This window comes from Calypte anna, chromosome 1 (genome assembly GCF_003957555.1).
Source record: "Calypte anna isolate BGI_N300 chromosome 1, bCalAnn1_v1.p, whole genome shotgun sequence".
Taxonomy (NCBI): domain Eukaryota; kingdom Metazoa; phylum Chordata; class Aves; order Apodiformes; family Trochilidae; genus Calypte; species Calypte anna.
The window spans coordinates 14,637,698-14,654,914 of NC_044244.1; the positions used below are offsets into that span (position 1 = coordinate 14,637,698).

Here is a 17,217-nt window from a genome sequence, read left to right on the forward strand (position 1 = left end):
ATCCCCTGAGTGCAAAGCCAGTGTCCAGCTGGATCACTCTCTCATGGGCAATGTGATGCTCACGTGATGCAGTCTTTCCAGCACTGCAAGCACTAATTTTTAAGGGATATTTGTGTTTTACACACTGTCATTACACATCCGTTGGCAAAAGTACCTTTTGCTACAAATCATATTTCTCTGAAAAACAGATATCCAGATATCTGTGAAAAATAGATATCCACCATGTATTACACAGCAATGCCACAGGCCCTCAGGCCAACTCTTGGAGATCATGTGCTTAAAATTTGTCTGTTGAAAAAGGGAATTTCTGCAATCCTGCATTCTTACACAGAAATAGGTTTCAATCAGTCAGCATTACTGAATCAAAGAATGAATGCATTTTTTCCCTCATCTTTTCATGAGGGCAACATGATGAATCCCAGTTCCACAAATAAATCTCACAAGTAACATTTTTGCAGTAATATTTTCCCAAAGATACTTGCCATTTTCTGACTGCCACCACTTTTTTTTCCTGTCGGGCTCAAAAGTTGTGATAACATTTTCAATCATGTGACTGTTGTGATGTGTGTAGGGATTATATGGGTATCTAGAATCACAGAGAAAGCACTTCTGCTCAGCCTAGAAAACAAAATGAACAGGACAGAAGATGAATCTGGTTTCTTTTCTGAAGATCCAATGGATGTATACATATTTATGCCATTGCAAGATTGGAATGTGGCATGTTGTTGTGTAAGGGTGATCACAGTAAGAGCAAAGAAAAGTTTGTCAAGGAGCTGATTCTGGGTTAAGCTGCCAGAGGGGTTTTTTGCAAGAGTGTCCTGGGATGAATTTATTTTTTAAAAGTTGAGGATTTATTCATATCTCATAAAGGCTGCAGAAACTTTCAGCCATAGACAGCAGCAGGAGACAGGGGGGATACAAGGTCTTTCAAGATCTGAAGAAGCATTGAAGAGGAACATTCACTAAATCATTTATCCATTTTTTCCATCTATCTTTTGCACATTTTCTAGCAGCTCAAAGACCCCCTCAGGAAGAGCAGACAGGTGCTGTAGTACAAAGGGAGGGCATGGTTGGATCCCAGTACAATGTAAATGGGTGGTCTGGGCTGACACCCCCACCCCTGTCAGTGCCTTTTGTAGGCATAAGAAACAAAAAGTTTAAAAACAACACAAGGGAGGAAAATCAGGATGCCAGCTGAATGAAGGGGTCTTGTTTAAAAATGTAACAAGCAGAAGACAAAGGTGGAAATGATTAGCCAATATCTCAGTGCTGAATGAGAAGCTTTTGTCTGCAAAAGGGCTTTGAAAGTGAGGGCAAGGAGCTCCTGTTTGAGGTCATAAGAGGAGAGTTGAGTAGGAAACATAAAGAGAGATTGACATGCCAGGCCAGGAGATGACCCATGCTGAGCCATGTGGACAAGCCAGAGCAGCACATGGTGACAGCCACAGGGCCATGGGGAAGAGAATGGCAATGGCTGCACTGGGGGATGCCCAGGCTGGGCAGGGGCAGCTGTGCTACACCAGCAGACTCTGCAAAGTATGGGCAGAGCCTGAGTGTGAGGATTCAGATAAGCCAAAGCTGAAGGTGATATCCAATCTGTGTGCCTGGCTGGCAGGAATGCTGGCAGGGGGATAGGGAAATGACACAGAGAGAGCTAAAGGAGGATGCAGGCATAGCTTTGGTGCCCTTGGCTGGGAGGCTGGCAGGGATGCTGCTGAAAAAAAAAAAAATTGAAGTCAATGGCAGAAGCTGAGATGGAAATGCAGGAAAGTATTATGAATGGTTTGGACATCTTTGTATTATGAAATAGTATATGCTATAAATAATGTTCTTTTAACAGTATGATAAATATATATTATATTCAGTCTTCCTATACCACACTTGACAAATGTACAAATGTACAATTCAGAAGATGAGAAAGAAATAAAAAAATAATCTGTCACCTCATTTCAGAAAGCTCTGGTAAGGAGACCTCAGGGTATCAAAACATTTGGCAGGACACTGGGTGCACACCCACTCTCTAGTTTATATAGACACATGCAATATGACAGCCAACTTATGTTTAAGGTTGCTCCAGAAAAATACTTTTGTGCCCCAAAGGACAAGCATGTGCATGTCTACATAAGGCAAGTCTGGCAGCTCCCATTTGCCTCTGAAGTGCGCAGCTTTACGCTCTCCTCAATGCTGAGTCTTCTTTTCTTTTCCAAATGTGTAATTAGTAAATCCAAACATAGGGCTAAAACCCACTTGACCTACATTTAGAAACACTAAGACACATTAAAGACTGGAAATCATTTGCAGTGCTTCTTTTCAAACACAAAGCAGTTGAACTCTAATTTTTTTTCATTCTCAATTTCCAACAACATCCCATCAAGTCCTGGCTATTGGCAGTCTGCCATGCTGACTAACACAAACTTGCATATGTAAGTTTTACTCTCATCGTGATGCCCAAAACAGGTCATCAGCAGGGGAGCTGGGGAGAAAGCACTTGGTTTTGTGAGATGCAAAGCTTCCTGGCCTGCCAGCAGCAAAGGGTTCATGAATGTGCTGGTCAGAGAAAGAATTGAGTTCAATGAGATACTGATAAACCTTAAGTGACGCAGAGGTTGAAGGGGAGCTGGTACAGCAAATCACGTTGCCTTAGTATAAGCCTCTATCCCTCAAGGTCAACAAAGCAGCAGAATTTGTAGCTCTCATCCTCTCCATGAAACAGCCACTAAGGGTCAAGATACGTTGAAGTAGCATTAAATCAATGAGAGTATTGTGGAACAGCTGTTCCTGTTCATGAGTCTTTATTTACATACTTCAAAGGATAAGTAAAAGCAAGTGAAAATATTAATTTTCTTATTGCTCTTTGATCTCCTCTTGGAAAAAAAAAAAAGAAAAAAGAAAAAGCAGTCCTTCAGTTAAGAACCAGAAAGACAATGTCTCTGAGATGGCTCTTTGTGTCCATGTAAAATGCAGTGCTGAGACTCAGAGAACAACAATTAGTTAGTTCCCGAGATCCACTTGTTCAAACAATGTGAGAAAAACAGCAAAGGGTTAAGAGCTCACAGGCTATTTTGGAAGAGGAAGGTAGTAGGCTTTTTTTGCAGAAAACCATAGCTAAAATGAGTAACAAAGGAGCAGTACTTGGTGTCATCTCAGTATGACAGAGCTTTGCACTGTGAATGTCTCACAGTGCTTTGTCAGAAGGTCACAAACTGTAATTATTTGCAATTGCTTATAAATTATGCAGTGTTAGGCTTCAGACTAAGTTGGTATTTAGTGAAAATATTTCTATTTATAACAATTTACTAGCTCAGTGGGACCAAGTGCTCCAGGACATGCAACAGAGGAATTCCCATTTCTATCTGCTGCAGCTCCCACATGCCCACTGGATCCACACCCATTGCTGTGGCCAGGGAGTGAGGGGTCCCCTGATGCTTTGAAGCTGCTCACCAACATAGCCAAAGACTAGACTATACAATTAGGTTTTCCCTCTGTTGGGGATGGCTTTCTCCTTTCATAAACATTGCTATATTTTCAGATCAAAAGACATGAGAGGACATAGTGTAAATTACTTAACAGAGTGCCTCAGGTCTCTACACTGTATGGGACATGTCCTATAGCAAAGACCCATTGCCTGTTTCTTACAGAACTGTATTCATCCCACTAATCACTCCTGCACAAGCAAACTGTGGTCTTCACCTTTGAGGCATGAGTGGGAAAAGGACCTGGAGAAAAGAACTCCTTCAGAAATCCCTGTCTTCCATTGCATCTCATGGATTTTTCTCCTACTTGAGAAGCCATATATCACTCTGGGGACTGCTTGCTGCCAAACCCTCCATAGGTGCTGCATGAAGGCATAGCCTTCTGCCAAGCTTATGTTACACTGATGATTATTCAGAGAACTCCAACAGAAACTTCCTATTCTGTGCAATTTCCTTTTACAGATGAGAATACTGTTAGTAAGCAGAGTTCACTTCATTGAAAGAGAAAAGAGCAAACCAACCTCTAGATAGCCTATAATGCAGTACTTCTGAGGGCTGTTCACTCCACAGGTTGATGAGGCCATTAATTGCTTGCTGCGACCCAGGAGAAGATCCCCAACAACTGGGTGGCAAGACCCAGCATCACAGTCATCCTGTGCATGTTGGAGTCTTATCAGCACTGAGCACAAAAGACCAGAGAGAGATGAAATGGGTTTGTATGCACAGCAGTATTCTCAAGAGAAAATAAGTTACATCCCCACAACAGCAGGAAACCAAATTATCCTTTGCCTGAACTCTTTTAGTCTGCAATAATACCACTGAGTAGACTTTTTAAGAGCTTTGGTAATGAACACATCTGCTGCAAAATCATTATAAAAAATATAGGTAACATACTTGAAATCTATGTTTAAACTTAAATTCTCAGCACATTATTGTGCAGTAAACATGCCAGTAGGCTACAAGCAATAGTTTATTATGCTTCCTACCACAGCATAACCATAGCCAGCACTGCTACAGCAAAATCACAAGCATTTCAGTTGACTCTGTGAGCAGAGCCAGGTGAATTATGCTGGTTTCCAAGTGACAGTGGTAGAATTAAGATCAAGATTGATGCCAGCAGTCCCTCAGATTTTCTGATGATTTGCAGTTAACATCCTTGTCTGGTCCTAGAACACTCCGTCCAGACACTATGGAATGGTCATTAATAATTAAAGAGAATAATGCTGAATTCTCTATAAATAATTGCAGGATCTTTTCGTTTATTTTGCCTGAAACAACTTTAAATAACTTCCCCATTTTGTTAAGACTTCCTTTACAGGGCTTGTCCTTCTAAACAAGTTCTGTCCTGAAATCCTGAGCAGTAACAGGTACCTTGGAGGCTTTATCTATTCAGCTCTGCTTGGCTCAACTTGTTATAAAAAGTGCAGTTAAAAACAAAATACAATCAATACCTGAAGATCCCACAGAACACTAAAAACACTAGTTTAGTTACAGCAGTAAATACACAGTATTTTATATCAAGATTTCAATTCATGGCTCAGGCAATAATTCAGATGGTGAGTGATGGTTGACTATCAAGGTATAAAGCAATGCATAACTTTGGTTAACCTGCTCTTCTTTATTTATGCAGATCCATACTCATTAGTCATTAGCAGGTATTAATTGTCCTTTGAAGGACTTTATTCAGACTCAATTCCAGGAGGTGTCTTTTCTTTGTATCATAACACCCATGACTCCCAGGCTGGACAGAGGGTCTTAATAGCATAATTAAAAGAAGCACAAAATTTTGAGAGATAAGTAAATCACATGATAATATCTCAAACTGGGCCCAAATAACTGCAACATCCGTACTTACCGAGGTGTAACAGGATGGCCAGCCCCAGCCTCATGCCTCCCTGTGAAGCTCAAACTGGTGCCACTGCAAGAGAAGAACTGGTGCTCTACCTCACCAAGACTTATACAGGGAACAACCAGCATGAACCCAAGGGAGGTTTGTTGTGGTGTTTAGTTCACACCCTTCCTCTTCTTACTTACCCAAAGGTAAAGAAGACTTGCCAACACAAATGTTGGAAAAACAGAAGGCAGACACGAGTATAAAAGACAAGCCAGCATCCTGCCACCAAGTAGAGCTCCCAAACCACCATCTGCCTGCAACCCTTTTGTCTTCCAGCTCTTTTTCCATCTGCAGGCACCAGAAGGGCTAGCATGACCTGATGCAGCTCCAGCTGCTGAGAAGTCCCCAGGTGAGCACACCCAAAGTTCCACTTCCCAGCTCCAATCTTGTTCCTTACCTTCCTAAAGCCATCACTGCGCTGAATGGGCTAAGACGAAATAACCCCCACAGAGCAGGGGCAACAAAGCAAAGACATCTGAGGTATTTCAGACGTTATGGGCTCCACGTAGGCTTGGTTCACATGAGTCTATGCAGTACATGACACAACAGCCATACCTACAAGGCTATTTCAGCAACCACAGGTAGGGAAAGCTATCAGGGGCTACAAGCCTGTTGTGCTGCTTCAGCTCCTCTTACTGGCCTCAAGAGCAGAGATCCTGGCTTGTGGAGGTGAGATAATGCCAGTGAGCATCACACAGCTCCATCTGGCTCCCCAGCAACATCGAGACCTGGCAGCAGAGCTGGTGGCCAAGGCAAGACTGAGCATACATTTTCCTGCTGAGATGGACTTTAAATTTTATGCTCTGTCAGAGTAATGCACACACTCAGAGATGACTTAAACTGTGGCCACGGCAACAGCACCACAGTGAAATACAGGTACCCACAGTAAGAGTAATCTTGGTAGGTACACGTTCCAGTCCATACCCTAACACCATGATGTTCAGTACCAATGACACTCTTTAACCATTGCTCCATTTAACCATTTAAGAAATAAGGACCAGGAAAAACCTTACATATTCTAGCTCTATGCTTAGCAGGAAAATTAAATTCTGAAAAGTCTTACCTGGGTTTCAGGCAGCCAAGAGTTTCAGCTGGAAATGAGCAGAAGTGACTGAGGGAAGCAAGCAAAGGCATACCTGTGTGCTTCAGCTGGAGAAGACAGCAAGTCCCCTGAGGCACTGAGGTGTAGGTGAGAATGAGACCCAGCCTGCAACCTGCCAAAGGCTTGATTTGTGAACTCTGTCTGCAGGGGCTTCTGGCATTAGCAAATACGTGCAGTGGAAGAAAATTGTGACAGGTTAAGTTCACAGCAGAAAAAGTTCATGCAACCGAAAAGAGAAGGCTGGGATTCTTAAAGCACTGGCAAACTCTTTAATTGTTGTTTAATTAAATAACAGTTTAGCTGGCCTAGTTTGCAATGAAACATCAAAGTCTTTCCAGGAACAGAGAAGTTTAGTAGCACTGGTTGAACTGAACATGGGCTAGAAAGGACTGTTCCTCATGGTAGGAGTGCAGGGTCTAGAAGGGCTGATTTTGGGTTTTGAGGTGACTGCAAACATGCCTACCTGAGAGCTGTGATCACACCTGAACAGACTTATTGTGACAGCTTTAAATTAGCCCAAGCTCTGGATGAGTGCTGTGAGCACTAGGGTTTTTTCAGCTTAAAGCTGAAGAAAACACAGCAACTTGAGTCACAGCTTTGAATTTCAGCACAAGCTTTGCCTTTAACTGCCCAGAGCAGCAGCACGGGACAGGCTGGTGTGTGGGGCACAGCAAAGCTGTGGGTAATGCAGTGATGGAGCAGCTCCCACATGGCATTCACCAGCCCAGGAACAGAGCTTGCCACTGTTTTTTGGTGTCTCTGTTGAATCTTGTGAGACTGCTATTCCAGTTTTCATAATGGCAGGTTGTCTCAGGTATATACTTTTAGTTTTGATATATTTGTTATCAGTTCTCTGCCTGCTTGTAAGGTTTAATTCGTGATTGTCTACAAAGTAACATCACATCCTCAAACAGAAGGTTTTCTTTATGTGCAAAGTATGTTTTATAAACTAATCATTGCTTTTCCTTTGTTAGTTCCTATTCTTTCAGAAAAAAAAATATACATTCTTTAAGCCTTTTGCAATGCTTAGTACTAAGTGTCCTCTTCCATTATTATGATTGTTCACTCTATCAGAAATAACTCGTGCACTTACATATTTTGAAATAATTTTCCTCAAGTGCACATGGAAATAACTTGAAGGAGACTTTCTTCAGGATAATTTAATCTGCATTTGGTTTGTATTCATGCATGATTAATTACTGTACAGATGGTTTAGTGAGTTTGAATATTAAGAAATAATAGACTAAACTATATATTAAGATATTACTCTTCATGTGTATGCAACTTGCCAAGAGCTCTCTGAAATGAGTGAAGTAACTGGAGAAACTATTATTATGATGCTAGTAAATTATAGAAAAGTTGACATTTTATTAGCATATTTGGTAGGGAATTCAGATTTTGTTACAGAGAAGTTATGTGAGAAGTAAATATCAAGGAAGATTTATTTGCAGAATATAGCCAGTCCTGTGTTTTGATTTATGTAGGACCCCAAGCAAGAAGAAGGTTTTAAACTGCTTGAGGCAGGGATTAAGAAACCTCTTTTTTTCTTCTTTAATCTCTCCACTGGTTAAGGATGTGGATTTATAATGCATCACTCGTCCCATGCTGGCTGGAGGGTACATAACAGTGGTGTGTGAATTTTCAAGTCATCACAGGTCCTAGAGTTGTCATTTCTATAGGCCCAAGGCATATCCCTAATAAACACAAAGGACAGGAATTGCTAGCACTTCTGCACATATTCCCTTTACAAGCACCCACCAGCAGTGAGGGAGAGGGCAGGAGCAGAGGTGCCATGGTGCCAGCTTCAGAGTCTCTCCCCAGGATGCCAGCTGTGGGCAGCTGGCACCAGCCCCTGCAGGTATATATTTTCCTCCAATGAACATTCTGAATAAAAATATCTCTTTGGGTATGTGGATATTACCCTGTGAAAAAATGTGAAAAACACCAAAAAAAAAAAAATTCTGACTTTCATTAAAATTTCAAAAAGAAATGAAATTATTTGAGCCTGAGATTATTCTTGCCACATGTAAAAAATAAGTATTTAATCTAAAGAAGTCACTTGAACTTCCTTTACAGTAAATGGAGAAAGACAGGAATCCCTACAGGGTCCATCCTACCACCTTCTTTAGACACTTACTTTAAAGTGATAAATCCCCCCTGTGGAGGTATCCACTGCTTTCCTTTGGTTATGGGCAGGCCAGTTCCCTAGTTTAGGACAGATGCCTCTGTTTTAAGAAACTAGAGTATACTGAGATGTTTCCTATCCATAAAGACCTGGACAGAATCATAAATGAAATCTAATGGTCCAAAAAGAAAAACCATCTTGCTACATTTCTCTCTCTTCTCTTGTTTCTGCTTTAATTTCTTCAAGCATATCTTACACCTAAACTGTCATTTCTCAAGGGCAAAACACCGCTTTTTTTTGTTTGTTTTCTACACACTGGGAGAATGTAGCACTGAATAGTAAAAGCAGAATGAAGTATAAACTTACAATAAAACAAGAAAAATATTTTATTTAACAGATCTGATCAGGAGAGAGTTATGGACAGCAGAAGAATATGCTGGGAAGCTCAGGGGCAGGAGGAGAAGGAAGCCACCCCACCCCCAAGCCTCCTTCCCTCTGCATACCACCAGGTGGCTGCTACTCCCTATCTTTCATCCTGGAGCAAACAGCTACTTTAAAAATTGTGTTTAATAACTATTTAAAAGAGCCTTTCCACATTTCAAAAGGATGTAAAGGTCTTTTTATAATTTATGAGAAGCTTCTTCATTTTTTAACAGTCACAGCATGTCATGGTGCCCTTCACCTTTTGTGTGCAAGTCAGGTGTTTGAAGGGTTTGTTTTTTCCACTTCAAACAAGAAATGCAATTTCAACTTGAATTTTATCTCCCTTGCAGGTACAGCATCACTGATAGTAATAATCAACACTAAGGACAAAAAAGAGAGCAAATTTGTTTTAAAATATCAGTATGATTTTTCAAAGTGCTATTCAAGACACAGATATAGATATAGATTCAAGATACAATATTTCATGTTATATCCTAAGATCCTGACATTTCCAAGCTGGCACTATGACTTGCATGATGAGAAGTACAGCAAATACCTTGAAGCAATCTCATGTTAGTTTATTCAGAATCTGTGAGTTCATGCAGAACAATTGGATAAGACTGTTACAGGAACCTTCTCCTGTCAATAAACAAAAGTGCCTGAAATTTTCATTTTTCTTTGCTTTACTGGCCTACTAATTAGAAATAATTATTCTCTCTAGATTCAAGAGAAAAAATGGATTACTGCACACAGCAGAGGAGACTAGAAAGAAAAAAGAAAAAAAAGGAATATGCTCTGGAAGAAACAACTGAGGACACATGAGGAAGAGGAAGTGAAAGAGATTTTCTATCCACCACAGGGTGTTGCAGCCTGGTCTCTAGGGCTGCCTCTGGCTCCTCTCCCTCTTTCATTCCAACTAGGCCTCCTGGATGATCCCCAAGCCTCCTTCACCCTCTACTGAGCTTGGGGGTAGTGTAAACCATTGGCTTTACCCAGCTCTGGCACATGTGTCCAGGTCCTGCAGGACTGAGCCCATGGGTGCCATGCTGCATGGGATCAGAAACAGCAGGACTGGTGCCAGGGCTGTGGACAAAGGCTGCAGCCAGACCACCAGCACTGGAGGGCATTTAGATCAGCACAGAGAAGCTGAACTTGCAGGTGTTCTGAATGCCTCAAGAAGGGGCTTGTTCCTCTGCCACAGTTCTGGGGAACAGTCTTTCCTTGCTTGTGTCAGTAACCATGGTTTTTCAGGGCCTGTGATCTAGCCCTGCTCTTTGTCTTGTACATTGACAGGATAGCTACGGTGAGCTTTTAGATGCATTTTTCTAGTGATGATTTATTATACCTAAATAATAAACTGCAAAAAAAACTGGAACTGTCATCTCCCTGAGGAGGGCTGATCTCCAGGTGGGAACACAAAGTGAGGTCCAGCACAGAGAGATGCTAAGAACTCTCCTCCCTTGGCATACCCTGCTCTTTTCTTGCACACAGCAACATCCACAGCTGTTTGGGAACTTCTGACAGCCCTACTCCAGTTTTTGGGGCACCAACAAAGAGTGAAAAGGTTCTTCACCCTAGAGCACCTGCTCTCTGTACAGGTTGTCACTCACAGCTGTCCAGGGTATTCTGCTGTGTCCCTACTGACTTTCCACAGGGCAATGAGGGAAAGTATACTAAGGAAAGCAGACTTATCAACCCAAGTATGCTCTGCAAATAAGATGACTGGAAAAAAATGTAAAAGCCAATATACCTGAAAGGAGGGTGTAGCCAGGTGGGGGTTGGTCTCTTTTGCCAGACGACTTTCAACAAGACAAGAGGGCATGGTCTTAAGTTGTGCCAGGGGAAATTTAGGTTAGATATTAGAAAGAATTTCTTTACGAAGAGAGTGATCCGGCATTGGAATGGGCTGCCCAGGGAAGTAGTGGATTCTCCGTCCCTGGAGATATTTAAAAAGAGACTGGATATGGCACTCAGTGCCATAGTCTAGCAACCATAACGGTGGTAAAAGGGTTGGACTCGATGATCTCTGAGGTCCCTTCCAACCCAGCCAATTCTATGGTTCTATGATTCTATCTGCTTTGCACATCTCACCATTTTAGCTACATGGAAAGGTTTGCTTCTTGGAGAACTGATGCTTTCAAGCCAGTCAAACCAAGCAGCTTCACATTAGTCACAAAAGACAATTTCACCATAGATTTGTTTTTGAAAAATTGAAAGTTCAATTACTTTCTTCAAGAAAACTAAACTCATAAAGTACACAGAATACAGCCCAGAGGGTACGGTCCTTTCAGCTCCATTAAAAAATGGACTTAAGTAGTTGATAAATTAGATTTACCTGTATGCTTCTAAGAAGTCAACCAAAACATGTTTCAAAACATCAGGCCATACTTTGACAAATAAATAAAAGACGAAAGAACTCCCTTAGTAAACCAGGGATTAAAATTCTGTTATACCTTGAAAGTACAAGTTGTATGAGGACAATATACACAGAGCTAAGATGATGGCAAGTTTTTCACAACAGTCACTACCCTGCAACATGAAATAATAAAGTGTCTCAGTGGAAAGCTTTTTCCACCATGGTATCTGTTAATAGGGCATAACAGTGCTTTTATTCTGCTAATGATCTCTGTGCTGTTGAAAGTGCTAAGAAAAGATTGTCCTACTTTTATTCCCCCAATTTGTGGCAATGTTCTGTTTTAAATCCCTATTGTTAGATTTTCCATATCTGACAGCCTAAATTATCTGAAGTATTTTTCTCTAGGTTAAAGTATATTCTTCTGCAAAAGTTAAATTGATGTTGTTTAAAAATTATCCTGAACTCAGAAAATCTCTTTGGCTCCTGCAGAACTTTGTGGCCTACTGGCTTAGAAATGTTTTATTATCAGTGCAGAAACCCATACTGGAGTCTGGGAACTAAGGTGTATGTTTGGGTTTGTTGTGGGGGGGTTTTATTCGGTTTTGTGTTTTGGTTTGGCTTTCGTGTGTGTGTCTGTGTGTGTGTGTGTGTGTGTTGTTGCTTGCTTTGTTTGGTTTGTTAGCTTTTTTGGGGGGAGCAGATAAGCTAAAATCAGAACGCAGTAGACCATAATTTAAAGAACAAAAGGAAAACAGTCAATTCCACAAGCTCCCAAAACAATCCTCTGAAACTGAGATTATCAAGGAGAACCTGACGAACAGAAGGATGACAACTTCAGTTTGAGGAGATTAACCAGTGGAGAGAAAATGTGTCCACTGGAGGACAATAGTGAAAGTAGCAGCAGAAATATCCACTGCAGAGCAACCAAAGCCTGGCAGTTAGAGAAATCCAATGGAAGCCGCTTGCTCTGGTCCTCTGGTCACAAACTCAATATGAAACCAGCTCTTCCAGCATCTCAGGGAGTGTACAAACTACTGGTCTCTTAAAGGAAAATAGTATGCCCTCATAGTTTCCCTTTACTTTTTTATAAGAAATGAAAATGTAAATATTATATTTTAGATTGACCTGGAAAAAAATATTGGTTCATCTAGTTAATCTTGGTCAGTAAAAGTGAGACAGGCTGAAAATAACTTTTACTCCTCATTACTTTGTTGGCTGGAAGAAGTTGTTTCTTTCTCATATAACTGGAAAACAGAAGTAGCACAAAATCACTAGAAATCTGACAAAGTACATTTAGACTGAAACGAATAAAGTTTCAGGGATCTGCGGATGTAAAAAAGTTTGCATGGTGAAATAACAGGGAAATGTGACTTCTTTCCTCGGTAGTCACTAGTACCTGTGACACACACAGTGACTGGCTATACACTACAACATCACTCTTATAGAATTTGTCCAGGGGGGATGAGGAATACATAAACTCTGCTTTATTTTTCTCTCAAATACTTATTTTTATCAGATAGGAGAAACCAGAAAAATTAATGCTTCTTTTCAATTTCCAGACCTCCCCTTGCCATATGGAAGGGAAGTGTTGTGACCACCAGGCAGTAGTGGCAGGAATGGAAACCCAGCCAAGCATTGGAAATGCCAGCAGCAAACCTGGAAAATACCTCTTGCTTTCAAACATTATCATGGAGGGAGTTCCTCCAGGCAAAAGAAGGCAGGAAGCATTTTTCCATTGTTGACCATCTGTGTGGAGTGCATTTCAACAGCGAGTGGAGTTAAGGGAGTAGATGTCTGAGCATCAATCTGGATGGCCCTTCAGAGACTCCGCTATATCCTGTAGGTAAGCAGCCTGCAACAGAAAACAGTGAAAAAGGTCCACAGCTTGAGGCAAGCCAGGGTCTATTTGAAGTTGGGGATTGAGAGGGTGAGAGAGGGAAGAGAAGCAGGAAAATCTTTTCCCTGGCAATGAAAAGATTTAATGTTTCCAGAAGGTTCACTGGTACTCACATGGCACAAACTGAGCACAGATGCAGAGAGAGCTGGACTGGGGATTATGTAGGTGTTGGAAGCTGTAGGTGGGAATTGTGGCTTAGTCAGATGATCCTCAAAGGACTGCCATCTGACAGGAGTTCAGAAGAAGAGGTACTGCCATGCAGGAATGGAAACTGAATATAAACCAGGGCTCTCCAAAGGTATGCTACAGGGTTTGCATCCACTGGGTGGGCAGGTCTCTGCAGAAATACAGTGTCTGTTTAAAGACATCACTTTAATGTCTTTAAATTGGACATTCTGGGCATGTTGAGGCACTCACGTAAGAGTATCCTGACCCCTTCAAATTGCCTAGCAGAGGTGTCTGAAAATTAATTGAAACACTAGTGACTGCCAGATTACACTTAGACTAGATTTAATTATAAAGTTGTATTTGTTAGGTTCAGTTCTCACCACTCATGCTCAAACTGCTACAGAAGGAAACAGGCATGCTAAAATAAAAATAATTAAAAAACAACCAAACACCAAAACATGGGGTTCATGTTATTATTAAAATTAAACCAATAATCTTATACAGCAAAATTTTCCTAGCAATTTGCTTAGATTTTTTTACAATCTGCTTGGCCTGGCAGAACATCAAGAGCATATTTCTTTTCAAGAAAACTAAAGATTTATTTATTATAAAACCCAAACAATCAAATGTTCATACTTAAGCACACAGATTTCACAATAAATTCTGAGAACCTTGTTCTGCTGACTTAGCATTGATTTACATGTATGCTACTAGAATGTTTGTAACACCACAACAATCATAACAAGAAAAATTTTGATAAAATATTAGTAAGACTATGTCCAGCTTTTGATCATTTATTAATATTCTAGTACCAACATGACCTCACATATGGCTTAGCCAGACCTCTCCTAACCCTGAAAGACTTTATTGTCTTTTATGAAATTAACAAATAGCAATGACTTTTCCTCTATTATAGGCAATCATTCATACCCCTCCACTATGCCTGGTAGCAGCAATCTCAATCAGTATCCCTTCAGAAGTCCAAATCCTTCCTACCACCCACATTTTTAAGACTAGTAATACTTTTCAAGACTAGGCTTTACACTGGGACACAGCAAACTTGTAGCAAAGGAGTAAAATAAAATATGTTTACTTGTGAATACAACTTGAAAAACTTGAAACTTGGGAGATCTATTTATTAATGGTCACTGTTTTGGTTTTGGTTTTATTTTTCCAGGAAACCTGCACTCCAAAGAATGGAAACCAGAACACAAAAATCAAAGAATACCACATCACAATGTACACTAATGTGTCTTCATATCCTGATAGATAGTTGCTGGCCTTGTGCAGAGTGTTTAGACAATTAATGGTCTTCTGCAACTTAATCAGTTATCAAAATATTTCTGCTTTGTAATCATAGAATCACTAAAAGTAGCCAAGTGGTGAGAAATCAGGATTTATTACTAACTTGACATTTGTGATCTAGGCAGGAATTCAGCTCAGTGACTGATGTTCCCTTCCTCCCCACAGAAGCCATACAATCTATCAACAACACATGGAAATCTCCACTGAATGAAAAGACAGGACTTTGAATCAGTTATCTGTCTGTATCAAACAGCATCAAATTCTTGGGAAAGGGAAAAACCCAAAAAGATCATACAAGTATTTTTAACAGCAGCTGTCACAGTATCTCACTTGCGTACAGAATTTACTGCAGCTCCCTTGTGAGCTTCATGAAGCAGCTGTATAATTTGCATTTTAAATGTAACCTGTCACAGAAATGTTCAAGAGAACAGGACTGGTTTAACTTTTCAAAGACTTTTAGAGGTAAATGATTTTGGATTACAAAGAAGCCATACTATTAATGCAATGAATTAATGGCGAATAGGATTCAGATAGCCTAAGTAACTTCAGTATATTTTTCCTTTCACTGAACCAGAATGTTCTGCTTTTCGAGTGCCTATGAAATTTTGTCATGAAGTTCATATATAAAGCTATCTCTGAAAAGCCCAGAGGTGGAGCTGAGTTGGAAAAGCGATGCATAATAAAGACCAAGGCCACACTCATTGCCATCTTGTTTTTATTTAAACCAGCTCGATTCACCGAGAAAATGGAAGACTGCAAATAAATACCACCACCACCACCAAGACAACCGCTTCCATTGCTGCCTGGCAATGCAATCACAGCTCCTACATACGGCAGGGCAGTAACTCCACCCCGGTGGGTGAAGCGAACGGAGGGCGGGACTGCGGGTCCCGGGTCCCCGCTCCCCGGCTGCCGCCCGCGCCTCCCCCGAGCGCCCGCCTCGGGGCCACTTCCCCGCCAGAGCCACGCGTGGCAACCCGTGGCTGTACAGGGCAGTTCTAAGTATTGGCTGCAGCGGGGGATCTATAAACACCGAAATCCTCCAGTGATCAAACAGCTCCGCCGCCTGGGGGGGGGGGGGCGTGGGGCAGACACCCCTGAGGCAAAAGGGCGGGAGCCTCAGCCATGTGGTGGGCGGCAGCGCAGAGGGTCCATCTCCGAGAGCCCACCCAAAACCTTCTCGAGCGGGACTGCGGCACAGGATTTCCGCGGGCAGCGGAAGACTCGGGGAGACTCGGGGCAGATGACAGCAGCACCCCGCTTCCCCCAGCGCCCGGCGGGGGGGGGGGGGGGACATGCACGGCGGCGGCCGCCCCATCGCTCCGGTTCCTGCGAGCGTGGTTCCTCCCGATTGGTCGAGGGGATCTGACGCCCCCATTGCTCCGCTACGGTGCCCGGCGGCTGCTGAGGGGCCCTTTCTGCTTGACGGGCGCTCCCCGCCCCCTCATAACCCCTACGGCTATCCCCCGCCATCCTCATAGCCCCCACGGCTATCCCCCCCCCTGTACCCTCCTATGCCTATCTACCCACACAACCCCGGCCCTTAACGCTCAGCCCCCAGGACTGATTCTCTGCCCCTCCACCCCCTTTCCAGCCACTCCCACTCCTTCATCTCCCTATTTAGTCTTCTGCACCTGTGTTTCCTCCTCTTTCTCCTTTCTAAATGCCACCTCGACGCCTCTACATTCCGGTAAAGCGATTGCTCTCCCTCTCTGGCCCCTGCCTCGCATCATCCCCCCAGCGCTGTCCCTGTCCCCTCATCCCCTTCCCGCTGCCCCAGGTTCCCACGGCCGGAGGCGACCGACCCCCGGTCGCTCCACCTGCACGGCCCTTCTCTGGCTCTTTCTTGCCAGCAGTTTCAAAGCTCCTTTTCAGCCGTGGTGAATCACCTGTGCAGGCGACTGTAGTCGCAGTAAATTATGGGGACTTGGGTTCGGTCTTGAAGTGCTTTAGGCAAGCTTTTAATTTTGCTGTGTGCATCCTGCATACCGCTTCCAGCACCTTAACCCTGCAGCGCGGTGAAGCCCGGGTGGGAATCTGCGTGTTTACATTTGCTCCTCTTGTTTGGTCTGTGGTGTTCTTATTGTCCTCGACATCGATATGCTTTACAGCCTATTCTTACGTGGTTTCCTCTCTCTGCACACATCAAAGGACTTCAGAAATCACCAGTGTTAAAAACCACCGGTTTTTGGTGGGTTTTGGTGGTTTGTGTTTTTGGTTTTTTTTTTTTTGCGAGGTAGTTGCATTTTTACATAGATGACAGCACTCAAGTCTCAGGGGGCTTTGGGAACTTGTTGAATAGTGTAGTGAAACAAATTTGTATAAAGCAGCAGCTGAAGGGCAGCCCCCTGGCTCGCTTGTGTGGCTTTCAGTTGACAGCTGGATTTCTTTCTTCCCGGTTCCTTTCAGGCTACTGAAGGTGATGGCAGATGCTTGTCAGCTGCCACCACTGAGGTGTCATCAGGAGAGCAGAA

The 17,217-nt window shown here is 42.5% G+C and overlaps 1 protein-coding gene across 1 annotated transcript in view; it reads right to left on the minus strand.

Annotated features, from left to right (window-relative positions):
- Positions 1-5,362, minus strand: part of LAMB4 (laminin subunit beta 4) — a 37,974-nt gene extending 32,612 nt beyond the window's left edge. Inside the window, exons 1-3 of the mRNA XM_030455472.1 lie at positions 5,329-5,362; positions 3,995-4,152; positions 483-618 (exon numbers count right to left, since the gene is read on the minus strand). Of these exons, the coding sequence (XP_030311332.1) occupies positions 483-618; positions 3,995-4,152; positions 5,329-5,362 (328 nt within the window). The remainder of the gene's footprint in view (positions 1-482; positions 619-3,994; positions 4,153-5,328) is intronic.
- Between the last annotated feature and the right edge of the window lie 11,855 nt (positions 5,363-17,217).